Genomic DNA, 13,362 nt, shown 5'->3' on the forward strand with positions numbered 1-13,362 from the left:
AATGTGTGTAGTGATGTCGCCACTCAGGATTGGTCACTTGTTTGTTGCCTGGCAGCCAGTTTCTCTATAAATGGCCAAGCGCACTATTTGAGTGAAGTTAATAATAAAATAAAAATAAATATTTGATCAGCCTCCATAACATGGTTGCTATTTACATCTCATATCGTCTGCAAAGCAATGATTTTGTTCAATTTTGTATTCATTCCAAAGAGCTCTGTGCCCCACAGTGGAAAATTAAACCATATCTGTACCGGCAGGGCCGGATCGGCACGGAATGGAACGGTTAAGCAATGAGAACGGTCTGGCCTGATGGAGGAAAAGCAGCTAATATGTTCTAAAATCGCTCAAAATATCAAACCTGTTTTATATCTCCAACTGGATGGAATCAAAGTCTGTGGCCATCATACACAATACAAAATCTGTCAATTCCAACGGCCCAAAATCTTCAGACTGGTGATGACTTTAGACAACTAGCTCATCCAGACTGCAAATCGGGACAAAAATCTGTGCAAAAGTCATGTATAAAAAAAGCTTCATTCAATTTCTAAATTTGACAAAAGCATTGTTGTGTGACTGCATGTGGATGTTGTCAGGCATCACATGCTAAGATCATTTGAGGGCCGTGTGCTCCATTTGCTGAAGCGAATCCATTATAGGACGTGTTTGGGGAGGGTTCAGGCTAATCCAAGGCCAGAGAAACTAACAAAACAGCATTTTTAACAATGTGAAGAGTGGCCAGACTATGGAGTCAGCCATGTAATGCACTGTCAGCCTGGATCAATACAGTCTTTTGTTATGCTGGCCAGAACTGCCATCTTTCCATTATAACCCCCCATGCAGATAGAAGAGATGAGGGAAATAAAGGGAAAGATGGTGGAACAGGGGGCCGAATGGGAGGAGAGAGAAGATGGTGGTCATCATGCTAAATATGAAAGAGACAGAAACAACAAAGGTTTATGAAGAGAATTAACCACAGGAGATCAGCCCAATCAGTGGCTGCTATGTACAAAACATCCGCTTGATATAATGACGGGAGAATAGAAAAGAGAAAGCAGATAAGGAAGTGATTAGCTAATGGCTGGTCCATTAGTGAGGTCCTTGACTCAATCATAACTTCAACCCATCCAGATGAGAAACGTGATGAACGACCGAATATCTAATGCACAGCTTGCGCTTTACTGAAACATTCTGTTTTAGTCCAGATCAGCTGGATGCATGCTGCCCTTCCCCCTCCCAGCCTCTCCCAAAACAATCCCATCTCAATGTCCGCTCAGATCAGACAGGAGATTACGACCAGCTCAGCCTGGTTTCAGTCCGACAGCTCTGTGGGGATAGGTGCCATGACCACGGATCTGTACCGTTAAATTTAAGCCGGCAACTGTGCGTTGGAAAAAACGCAATAGGTCACACCCATGTGCAGATCAAAAGTCAGCAGACGTGCACACTCAACCCGTGATATGTCTTTAAAAACCATGCAATCTCAGTATTCATTTTGTGACATTGTATTTAAAATACTTAAACATGAAATAAGAGTTACAAAGTTAAATACACAAACAATGTAATAAAAACTCACTGTAATACAAAGCTACGCGCTCACGAGTGCCTCACTGCAGTCCAGCTGTAGCAACAGATAGCGCTTCTAAACGTGACTGCGTACTAGTGATAACACAAACTCACACTTTCTTCTCCCTCCTCGTTCCTCTCTATCATTTGTCTTAGTCTATTGCTTCTGAATCCAACTGAATACGGCAGTCCAGCAGCTCTCTGGAATATTCCCCTCTCGTTCCCACGAGCTCGTTCATTGAGCACAGCACTTCAGTAACTGCCTCTTACATTCCCAACACATGATGACACAGGCAAAGTCCAACCTCTCGCCCTCCTGCAATACAGTGGCCATTTATGATTTATGAACAGGCAACCATTACAGCTTTAGAACATGACATGTTGAAAACCATTTCATCTTCTGAGGTTTGTGTAATAAAAAAACAACAACCATCTTTGCTGTTTTACAACCATTATGGTCAGAACCACAAACCAAAAAAAGGAAGCATGAGCAGTCAATGGAATAAAAAATAAAAAAACCTATGGGAAGTCAATGGGGCCCATCAACTATTTGGTTACCGACATTCTTCAAAATATCTTCCTTGTGTGTTCAGCAGAAGAAAGAAATTCATACAGGTTTTGAACAACTTGAGGGTGAATAAATGATGACATAATTTTCATTATTTTTGGGTGAACTATCACTTTAAGGATATTCCCACTCCACCCAGACAATCAGGACTCTCTAATAGCGACAAGACTGTTATTCCCATTCTCCTGATAATGAGGTTGTCCTCTGATAGACATTCTTAAGATTCTCTCAGAGAAGAGCTGGGATATTAATAACCACAAGCCTGAAGGTGACACAGATTTCCAAAGCAGTATACATATGATGGTAACAATGTGTGAGACTGAACCAATCAGGTAAAACTAGAACATCAAAGTGAGTCAATTATAAAGCCCCGTTCACACCGTCAGGACTAGGGCTGCACGTTTTCAAGTTTTTCATTAACCGTTAACCGAGGCCCTTAGCGGTTAATACTCGGTTAACCATAGTGTGCGCGCCGCAACCACGAGATAGGCGTAATTTGCGGGTGGGACATGTCCCCACCACTATTTTCTAAGGTCGATATTGTCCCCACCACTTTTGAAACATCTCGCGGGATGAATAACGTTACCAATACAAATAAAAAAACACATCTCCAGTTAACTAGCAGAGCATTCATTTCGTTCGTTTTTTTTTTAGGCGATCTAGCGCTGAAATGTTTTGTTTAAGTGATCAAAGTGCTCGTTGCCGCTGCGATCGAGAAGGGTCTTGTAAAACGTGCTGAGGTAATATTAATTCGTGGCCACGAAACAATTCACCTGAATATTCACCAATTCACACATACACGAAAAAAAAAAGGAATAAAAAGATGTACGAGAATAGTCGGCCTTCACTGAAGAGCTATTTTCACTAGTAAGAAAAACAGTTTAATAATTATTAATTCGTGGCCACGAAATAATTCACCTGAATATTCACCAATTCACAAAAAATAGGTCTTTAGCATTCACTAATTGTAATTAATAATATCAAAGTCTGTTTTTTGGCCACGTTGTAATTCGTTTAATCAAGGGAGGGAATTAGTTCAACGTGTCCACGATTTATTAAAACGAGGGAACAAATAAGTCGTAACAACTAATTATTTAGATCAGCGGACAGGGCGCATAAGAACAAACAGAGAGAGAGCCCCGGCCGCGCGCGCGCACTCTCACCGCCTTCAAACAACACGAGCGCTGTATTGCTCTCTCTCCCTCGCGCATATCAACACAATAGTAAAAGGTCGGAAGACCGATTGTGTTTTATTGATTAGTAGTTTGTTAATATAAAGTGTTTGATTAGCAAGTACATGTTTAGGAAATGCATAATACAAAATGTACCTATGGGTTAATGTAACGGTAAACGCATGCGCGGGTAACTGCTGGGGTAAAGCTGTGGCTCTGCGGCTCTGCAGACAGATATTATTGTGCTGCGATCAGTAGCGCGGATACTATGTTTGTTTCTGGCTCGCGCACAGCCTTCACTCTCGGACGCGCGCTTTCTTTGCCCGCTTCATATTAGAAAACTGGTCTAGCGGTCTCTGGTGGTGCAAAAATGTATTACACCTAAATTAACCGAGCAAAATGTTTCACTCGGTTACGCAATTTTTAACGGTTAATCGGTTAACCGGTTAACCATGGACACCCCTAGTCAGGACACACAGTGATAAAGCGACATGATCCCATTCATTTTCAATGGAGAGCTGGCGACTTCTGGCGACACGAGCGAGTGACCATTGGCAGAATTGTAGGCATGTCAAGTGAGGAAAAAATAACCACGTCACTCTCTACTTGAGCGCACTTGTCATGCGTTTACATGTAAAATACGAACTTGAGCGTGCAAAAGACGAGACATGGAACGTCTACGTCTACTACGTGGAAGTAGTGAGTTTGATTCATATATTGATAGTTTGTGTTAATTGTGTTGTCAATATGAAGCAGCGAGCAGTTTAGCACTGCTGTAGTTCATATTACAGTTTGCAGGGGCATTATGTTTATTATTACTAGCGATAAGAAAATGTATTATTTGACGGTTTCGAATGATCGAAAGTCATTTTTGGAAGTATGAGTGAGTTTAATTCGTTGCTTGATCGATCGTTAATCTAGTTAATGATTTAATGAACCGAGCACTGCTGTAGTTTATCACAACACTCTCTAACAGCAAAATGCTACTTTTAATTCTAATTCCTAGTCAAATTAGAACGATAGCTAAGTTTTATATATCATTTGTGATTGTATTTTCTAAAGATATGGAAAGACATGCAGTCTACCAATAACATTAGAGCGACAGCACTGGGAATGCCCACCACAAGAGTCTTCACAGAACAGAGAATAGCAACATATAACGACGAAGTCGCTGGTGGTGTGAACAGGGCTTAAGGTAACACTGCTAAGACAACAAGATTATTATCAGATCACAAGGTTAAAAAATGCAATGATGTAATAAGACACCCATTTCCTCAAGCATTCATTTTTCATAACACGGATGGATACCATACTCCAAACATCAGTGTTCAGCAAGAGTGAAGCACATATCATCATTAAACTCACTCCCACCATCAACCTGGGAATACCGAGAACTAAGTAAGGTCACGCTGAAAGCCTGGAAGTTTCCATGGTAACACATCTGTTTCCGAGGGGCGCTGACGTCTAAATGGGAGGATGCAGGCCTAAGGAATTTAGAGGAAACGGGTGGGATGTCTCCAAGGATTTAGTTTGGCTAATAGTAACTGTTCGAAGAGTCCAAAAAGCTGAAATAATAGCAGTTTTGCAGGGAGATCCAGAGATATGCTCATATTATTTCAGTCCTTTATCCTGTTAACTCGTTTCGAAAAGGCTTCTTTATTGATTGAGATTTGAAAGCTCCACGAACCCCGAGAATGATGATGCACTCAAACCGAGCCCATCCTAAACATGAAATATTTATGATTATATTGAGCTGCAGGAAAAAAAAAGGTTCACTTGCAGCCTATCACAGCTGCCCAGGGATCAAAACATCACACGCAGGCGGATTTCAAGAGATTTAATCCGTGGCAGCATGTCAACTAGGGTACCATCATGCAGAACACACCCACTCAAACCATGCAACAAACACACACAACCTATAATAAACCAGCACTTCCATGCATTAAATATAAAAAAAGCACCCAAAGACCTCACAAATTCATAATATCCTGTCACATATCTTGTTACTTACTTTAAGCCCAGGTTCTATGTGCAATGATGTTTCTTAAGATGAAGATGGGTGCATGAGTATGCAGAAAACAAAACCTCACTCTCACTGCATTTGTCTAACCATCTCCTCTCCCTCTCGCTGCAGTGCTGACAAAAGCATCAGCGCTGCAGTGACGGCCTCTGTGGGGAGACAGCCAAGGTACAGCCCAACCCATGCGTCTCTCTTTTTGAGAGAATAAGACTTCCTTTCTACACTGACAATGCAAACACTTTACAATTATTTTCTCATTGCTACTACACAGCAAATCAGGGCAGAACACAAAGACACCAACACAATCTCATGGCAATTCGTAACTATTTTACATTTTGCCAAATTGGTGGCTAATTCGTGTGATCTCATTCGTACGTTTTCACATTATCTTCGTATTATCTTATTATTCTACGTTTATGGGTGGACCTTCAAGCTTGCTTTTTTTCTAATAATCATACATTTTTGAACGATTCACAAATTGTAAAATAGTCACGTATTCCTGTGAGATCAGGTTGGAGACGCAAACTCACATATTTTACCTTCAGTTTGGGTTTAAGAAACGTGGACATGGTAACAGGTGTCTTGGGGATGGCTACAAGGCGTAATGCAAAACATTATTATTGATTAAGACATTGAGACTGGTTAATAAAAATAGAACTGGGACAAATGCACATGAACCATTTAATATTCAAAATTCACTGCTTATGTGAGCCAAATGCGGTCTTATAGCAGCTCACGCAACACAATAACACAACACAGACCGCAAGAAAGAGACCATCTGATACATATCAAAGTGACAACGTAGACCACTTCAGGTTTGTGTTACACCACCAGGATGCAACCTGAAACCAGAACAATAGCACGACACACAGGCTTTGGTCTGTTTTCTATCATGTACAGCCTTACAAGACACCGTCCATGTTTAAATGTGCACCAATAATGTGATTATTTAAAAAAAACAGAGTATGGACTTAATCGAGGAATATGTTTACACAAGCTTTGACTTACCTTTTCACTCCCATTTACATGCAATTTTCATTATTCTGATTATACACACAGATTTGTTCGCCGGCTCTTTGGTATCCGGCTTGGTGACGCTCCTAAAAATGTCTCCATTTCAATGTTTTTGATACTACATTTTATTGTTGACGTGCAACGTTTTTAACATGAATTCAGCTTCTTCAGCACCCCGAAACTGCACATGCGCACTATGGTCAGAGTGGAATAAATGTGATTAAAGTGGCCTAAATAAAATAAGAAACGTTTTACTACGATTATGGTTGCTACAATTATGAGCTTAATCACATCAATTCCATTCGATCAGTCGAAGTATTTTGTTTACATGAGTATAGTTTAAAGTTTAATCTAAATATTGCCTAAATGTGACTGTGTATGATGTAAACATAGTCAATGACTGGTCACTGATTATTAATCTGCATCATTATGAACACAGAGCTGCTATGAATTTAATAAAGTATTGTTCAAGTGGCACCCTAATGACCTGCACAAACTGTCTCTAATAGTCATAAGGAAATTTTAAAAAATCATCATCAGGATTGGTTTAACATCTTAAACCAAGATCTCTATAATATTGTGGTGTCAAACAACTATTTGCCTCATTTATTTTCAATAAGCAGCACAGACTAAGTATGGGACCCTGGCACTTGGGAGGGGTCAACCAAAATAGTTACGCAGCTGCACTTGCAATGGCATCACGTCCCAGAGGACACCCCCCACCCTTACGAAGACCCTGCGTGTTATGAGTTACGTTATGAGACAGGAGACCACACCCTTTGAAAGATTCTCAACAATTTCAGCATGCATGCCATCAGGCTCCGAGGAAACAGGATGGGGAGTGAACACTAGACTGTCTACAAGGTTAAACAGAGACCGACAAAAGTGCTAAATTCCAGACGCTGACGGACAGTGCAAGGTTATTTCATAATGCGTAATTTCACTAATGCACCAGATCTGAAAACAGAAACTAGGCCTGAAGTGCTGATTAAAACCAACTAAAAATCTGACTTTAAAAGTCATTATTGGAGATTGACCGATATAGCTTTTTAAGACTGATATAGATTAGTTATGTGTCTGATAAAAGATATTCGGAACAAAATTTTAACTACTGTTTTTTCTGCTTTTTGGCACAATAATTAATCATTACACCAAAACAACTAATGCCCAAATATCAGTAAAAATAAAATACTGATCAAACCAATTTTTGGTCTATCTCTCTCTACATATTACAATGAATAAGGGGCCCAGTGTGAAACTGTGAATATTGAACAGCTTAAAAGCAATGCATGCTAATGTCTGAATACAAAAAAACATTCATCTTTTTGGCTTCAGGGGCTTTTTCATAAGCTCAGCAGGGCTGTTGGCATGTCAGCAGTTGGCATGCATATTAAGTCACTCACTGCTTCACCATAAAAGTCTATGGGTTCAAAAAGCAATGGTATAAATCGTTAAAACCTTGCAGGCATGTTCAGAGGCTGTAATATTTTTTTCCCAGAGAGTTAACATAAGCCAGAAGACAATGAAGTGGAGAATTTAATATAACTTACTGACAATATAACAAAGACTACGCAAGACTATACTTTGCCTGCTTATATCCATTTACACGATTAAGCCTGATATGTGCAATTTTTAAATAATTATGACTTTACGTCACAGAATTTATATAGCATACTTAGTTTATTAATAATAATTTAAACATTGTTGTTATTAACTGTTTTCCAACATTCATTTCAAAGTAACCATCATCCACTTAAAAACACACAGCTATGGTTAAGTTAAATATGCAACTGTGTTAATAATAAATGGTAAGAAGACCATCAGAAAACAATAAAAGCAGAGCCAAAGCCCAGGCCTCTTATCAGAGCAATAATCCAATGACAGACCGAGAGAGAAAAAGGCGCTGGGCGGATCCTCTATAGCCTGAATGCATATACGTCTATAAATGTACATTAACCCAATGAAAATACACAAATTGCGTGTTCTGTATCGGTAGAACAAGATACGTTGTTGAAATAAATGTCTTTCTTTGGAGGAGCATTTGGAATTGGAGGAGGTTGCTGGTTTATTTGTATGTACAAATGCCTTCCAAACCCAATTAATATAATTAAATAAGGTTTTATTTAATAATTTAAAACGTCTCTGTAGTCCTATAGATTTAAATTAATCTAGTTGCACATTGTACAATATCCGTGTGTGATGTTTAATTTATAATCTAGCCGTGTATAACTTAGTATCTGGGTTAGCTCTGCAGCTAACGACTCCATTGGGCAGGGCAATGAAAGCTCGTCTGAGAAAACATTAACGCGTGATGTTCGCACAACAATGTAATAACAGTATATTTATAATACAAAGAAAGAAATGTGCTGTTCTAGATAACATTAAACAGATGGAAATGGTGGCTAAAACGCCCAGCACGGCCCTCAGCATAGCAAACGCGAAATAAACCGAACCATTGTTTTAGTTTGCAATAAAACGTCCTGTATTTGTGTTTTGTTTGTAAAAATAAACACCTGTACAAATGAAATTTTGTGTAATAGCCTACCTTGCTGGAGGTTTTGCTCTATTTTTCTGAGGCTGGGTGGCAACGGGTGGCGACCTGAGCGAATGAAATAGCAGCGTAGCCCGAGCTATCGAATGAAACGAGCTGCGCGAGACAGTGACATCATGCACTGCAGCAACCAGCCGAACGCTGACGGAAAATGCCGAAGCGGTCTAGTGCGACCCATAGTGCTCCCCTCCCACTCAAATTAGATTTAAAAGCTCTGTGTTCTACATTAAACAAAATACGTTTATTTATAGTCATAGACATATAACATATATATATATGCTGGCTCATTTGGTTTTTGCAATTTGCTGCTGAAAATTTAACATGTTTGATCAATAGCTATCATTTGGTGAATTTCCTGACTGTACCTAATTAATTTAATTGATTCTGCATCTTTTTTTAATTCCTGGCACTGCAGTTCTCCTGGTCCGGAAAAATGCTGCCATTATAAATTTGGTATCTGGTTTCTGCTGTAACACAGTGTCTTGGCACATCCAGATGAAATTGTTGAGAAATGCCTGTATAGGCTAATATAAGGATGATAAATAAAAATCTGAGATACATTGGAACAGTTTCTGAGGCAAAACAGCTATGTAGTCAGAAGTGAGGACAGATTACATCATTTTCTTTCCTGAGTCTGACAAAACACAGTGTTCAAGTAGAACCTTCTGGAAGGGAGTACAAATTAAAGAAGACAATTTTGCAAATATAATTATCTCCCAAGGAGGGAAACAGAACACAGAATTCAAAAGAGCCAGACATATCATAAAGAAGGTCTGTAGAAGCAAGAAGAGCTTTGGCTTGTAAAGAGAAATTGTAATGACCCACAATAGTTAAAATAGCCATGTTTGAAATGAAATTCAGTCCTCTTTTTTTTTCTAAGGCCTGTATTCGCACATCTTTCGCAACCTTAAATTGCAAATCACTCAAGTCTTGAGTCGTTCAAAGTGGTTGTCTTTGATGGCCCAATTTTGTCTATTGTTTTGGAGACTTATGCTGTTTTGTTTCTAAAAGGTCCATGTCATGAATGTGTGTGAAACTAGGAGGGGAAGGGAGGGGTACAGAGAATGTAGCAAGGAGAAGCAAAATAGTTGCAACATCTTCCTTGAGAAAACAATGTCGAAAAAAAAAACAATCGATGAAAACATTTGAACAATTTGTTAAAAATAAATGGAATCATTAAAGACACAAGTTTAAATCAATTTGGGCAAATTTATGATTTAAATGTTAAGTTAAGTTTAAGTTAAAACTAAGTTAAGTTTTCCTAACAGAAAAATAACCAATATTACTACTTAGACTTTTAGTTTTAAAGTTTTATCAAAATTATTTTATTTGTTGGTTTGTGGTAAATGCTGCAGCAAACAAAAGCCCAATCCTGCAACCATTATGTAAATAAAACACAAATGTCTCTATACACGGTTTTATTGTGTAGATCTAGATCGGCCATTACCACCTCTTACATGAACGAGAACCATCAATAGCCTCCCAGTGTATAAAGCACAAGATTCCTCAGCATGCCTTCATTACTCTCATCTCTGCACTTCAGTTAACGTCTGTAAGCAGAGTTGAGGAGATGCCAGCGTGTGATTTCTGCGGATACGGCCCGGATGAGAATATCGACGGTATCTCATTCTACAAGTAAGCATGTGATCAGTTTGTCTGATGGTAAAACAACACCTTTCTGTTACTGATGATCCTGTTTCTCTCAGATTCCCATTACAAGAAGAGCATCGCCGCCATTGGCTAGTCAATATGAGGAGGGATGCTGAATGGACTCCATCTGAATCCTCTTCTCTGTGCTCCGCTCATTTCAGTCCGGATTGTTTTGAATCTGGATCTGCGCGTTTACACTCAGAAGCGATTCCGACTATATTTAATTTTACACAGTCCACGGTAAGTCTATGTTTTTATCTATGGAGGACATACTTTGGTATAGGCCTAATTGAGTAATGTAGCCTATGTGTTTAATTGCAGGGATTAAAGTGAAAAAAATTCTTCTGACTGAAATTTTTTTTTAGGCCAAGTCATATTCCTTTAACTTTTTACATAGTCGAGACCAATAGCGTTTTAAGGGGAGACGTTTTAAACCGCTTTAATATTGCCAGTAGGGGTATTTTAAAAGCTATTTTACTCTATGAAAACCAGGCAGGGAGCATGTGTAGGCTACTGTAGAGCACGAACGGCAGCATTGTGACTAGCTTCTGATTGATGGTGACCTAGCACTTTTTTACCATTATTGCCATATTGAAGTCTCCTGTGACATACTGTGCAAAGACGTACCTGGCTGTTTGATTTTTTTAGTCCACGAACTAAAAGGCTTGCCATTCTCCCCCCATTTCGCTAAGCCTTCCCCTTTACTTAAACTTTCGTTAAGTAAAGGGGAAAATATTATATATAGGCAAATTATAACACATGTTTACACAAAATTTGTGTTAAAAAAAGTACTTTTCCCCTTTACTTCACATAAATTGTAAGAATATGACTAATAGTAAAGACTAGTACTAATACATAAACATTAGGCCTATGCTAAAGCTATTAAATAGCAGTCCCAAACTAGTTTTTGTTAATACAATGTTGGTATGAGCCACTACAGTCATTTAAAAATATAAAAAATAATACAAAGAAAAATAGTGGCATTTTGGGGTTAATATGGAAACGACAGTTACGATGGTGAATACACAATATTAACAATAACTATTAATGAAACATGGAAACTGCTCCTGGTGAATAGAATGAAAATCATCCCTGCATTACTTTTATTTAGGGTAATTTACAACGTAACGGCGTTGCATGCTCGTAGTTTCTTTTGCACTTGATCAGTGAGGCGATACAGCGCGCGCCGCCGCATTTGCGCGTGCAATTGAGTGTGCGCTACGAGAACAGTATAACGGCTGACAGGACAAGAACGTCCGTTTTTCTGAGGTGAAAAACTTTATTTCAGCGTACACTTATGTCACTGCCTGGTAGTTCCTATTGTGCTGGGTTTTCTGAAGTAGTCATGATTCGCCTCTCATAACATAACGCTCTAAAGTTAACACGCACGCAGAGTGGAAAAGGAGGAGCGGAGGAGAGGGGAGCAAGGATCACAGCGCAAATTTGAACTATATCGATATATTTTTTATATCGATATATCGCCCAGCCCTACCTGCATTATAAGTGTGTCCATGATAACTGAAATATAGTTCTACCTCAGCGCTCAGCTGTAGCCTGACATGCACTTTCCGTGAGCGGTAATTGAAAACCCGGAGTGGACCATCAGCGAAGTGATTACAGAATGCTTAGAGTGGAGAGAGGAACGTGCTTTTGCTCCACTCCAGGCTTTGATCACATCCCACTCAGCAGGGTGAATACACCTCGTCTTTCCTTAATTTAAGACTATTCAAACTAAAGTTAAGACATTTATTACACTATTTGAGAAATGAAAGCCTATTTACGGCCTTAAAATTATGAAAAGTGAATTTAAGACATTAAGGTAAGACTGGAACCATATTGACGGAAATCCGTCATAGACTTGCTGCAATTAACGGAAATCCGTCGTAGCGACGGAGAACTTTAATCCCTGTAATTGACACTGAAATATTGTGACAACTAGTCTAGTCCCTGCCTTCCCTATATGTGACCCTGGATCACAAAATCAGTCACAAGTAGCAAGGGTATATTTATGGCAATAGATCAATTATCGAATTAAGAATTATGGCAATTATCGATTTTTCTTTTATGCCAAAATCATTAGGATATTAAGTAAAGATCATGTTCCATTAAGTTATTTTGTGAATTTCCAACCGTAAACATATAAAACATTTATTTTTGTGAGTGAATGCTGCACAATCGCGAACATAAATGGACAACTTTAAATGCGATTTTGTCAATGTTTCGATTTTTTTGCACCCTCTCAGATTCCAGTTTTTCAAATAATTGTATCTCAGCCACATATTGTCCTATCCTAACAAACCACACATCAATGGAAAGCTTATTTATTCAGCTTAAATCTCAATAAAAAAAAAAATGAACCATGTGACTGGTTTTGTGGTCCAGGGTCACATATATGTGTACTATTTTATCCACGAAGAACCTTGTACAGAAGGTTCTGGTTTAACAAACAATAATGTAAACATTATATTTTATAAATTATAACACTCTTTGTGTTTCAGAATCAGATTCTAAAGGACACTGAAAATATCCTTCCCCACCAAGGAGCATCCGAGTCAACCGACTCATCCAGATCACCCTGCTGTGACTGTTATAAACGTCTTCAGGCCACAGAAAGAAATTACCAGCTGAAATTAGCTGCTGCTCAGCTTCAGATAAAAGAGTACAAAAAGAATCTGGTGGAGGAGTCACGGAAAGCAACGCAATGGCAGAAGAGAGCAATGGTTTTGCAGAGTGCAATCAGAGCAATGAAACAAAGGGGGTCAATAATACCTGCAACAAGAAAAACTTCTACACCTAAAACTAATAATTAGGACTGAAATATATT

General features: G+C 38.9%; 2 protein-coding genes across 9 annotated transcripts in view; one reads left to right on the forward strand and one right to left on the reverse strand.

Moving 5' to 3' along the window:
* sptan1 (spectrin alpha, non-erythrocytic 1) overlaps positions 1-9,013 on the reverse strand; it is a 35,234-nt gene extending 26,221 nt beyond the window's left edge. For 5 of the 8 annotated variants that reach the window (XM_084137493.1, XM_084137492.1, XM_084137491.1 and 2 more), the window contains exon 1: positions 5,863-5,910. In XM_084137493.1, coding sequence (XP_083993619.1) covers positions 5,863-5,892 — 30 coding nt within the window. In that variant the 5' untranslated portion in view covers positions 5,893-5,910. Of the gene's footprint in view, positions 1-5,314; positions 5,420-5,862; positions 5,911-8,882 lie in introns of those variants that run through there. The other 3 variants (XM_084137494.1, XM_084137490.1, XM_084137495.1) reach the window with 2 other exon arrangements.
* Positions 9,014-10,419: 1,406 nt separating this feature from the next.
* LOC311098092 (THAP domain-containing protein 2) lies at positions 10,420-13,348 on the forward strand (the record flags this gene model as incomplete). The annotated part of the gene is made up of 3 exons (XM_084138171.1): positions 10,420-10,523; positions 10,595-10,778; positions 13,037-13,348. The coding sequence occupies exons 1-3, from the start codon at positions 10,459-10,461 to the stop codon at positions 13,346-13,348; spliced, it is 561 nt and encodes a 186-aa protein (XP_083994297.1). The 5' UTR covers positions 10,420-10,458.
* Positions 13,349-13,362: the final 14 nt, after the last annotated feature.

This window comes from Abramis brama (genome assembly GCF_963993115.1).
Source record: "Abramis brama genome assembly, chromosome: 15".
NCBI lineage: Eukaryota > Metazoa > Chordata > Actinopteri > Cypriniformes > Leuciscidae > Abramis > Abramis brama.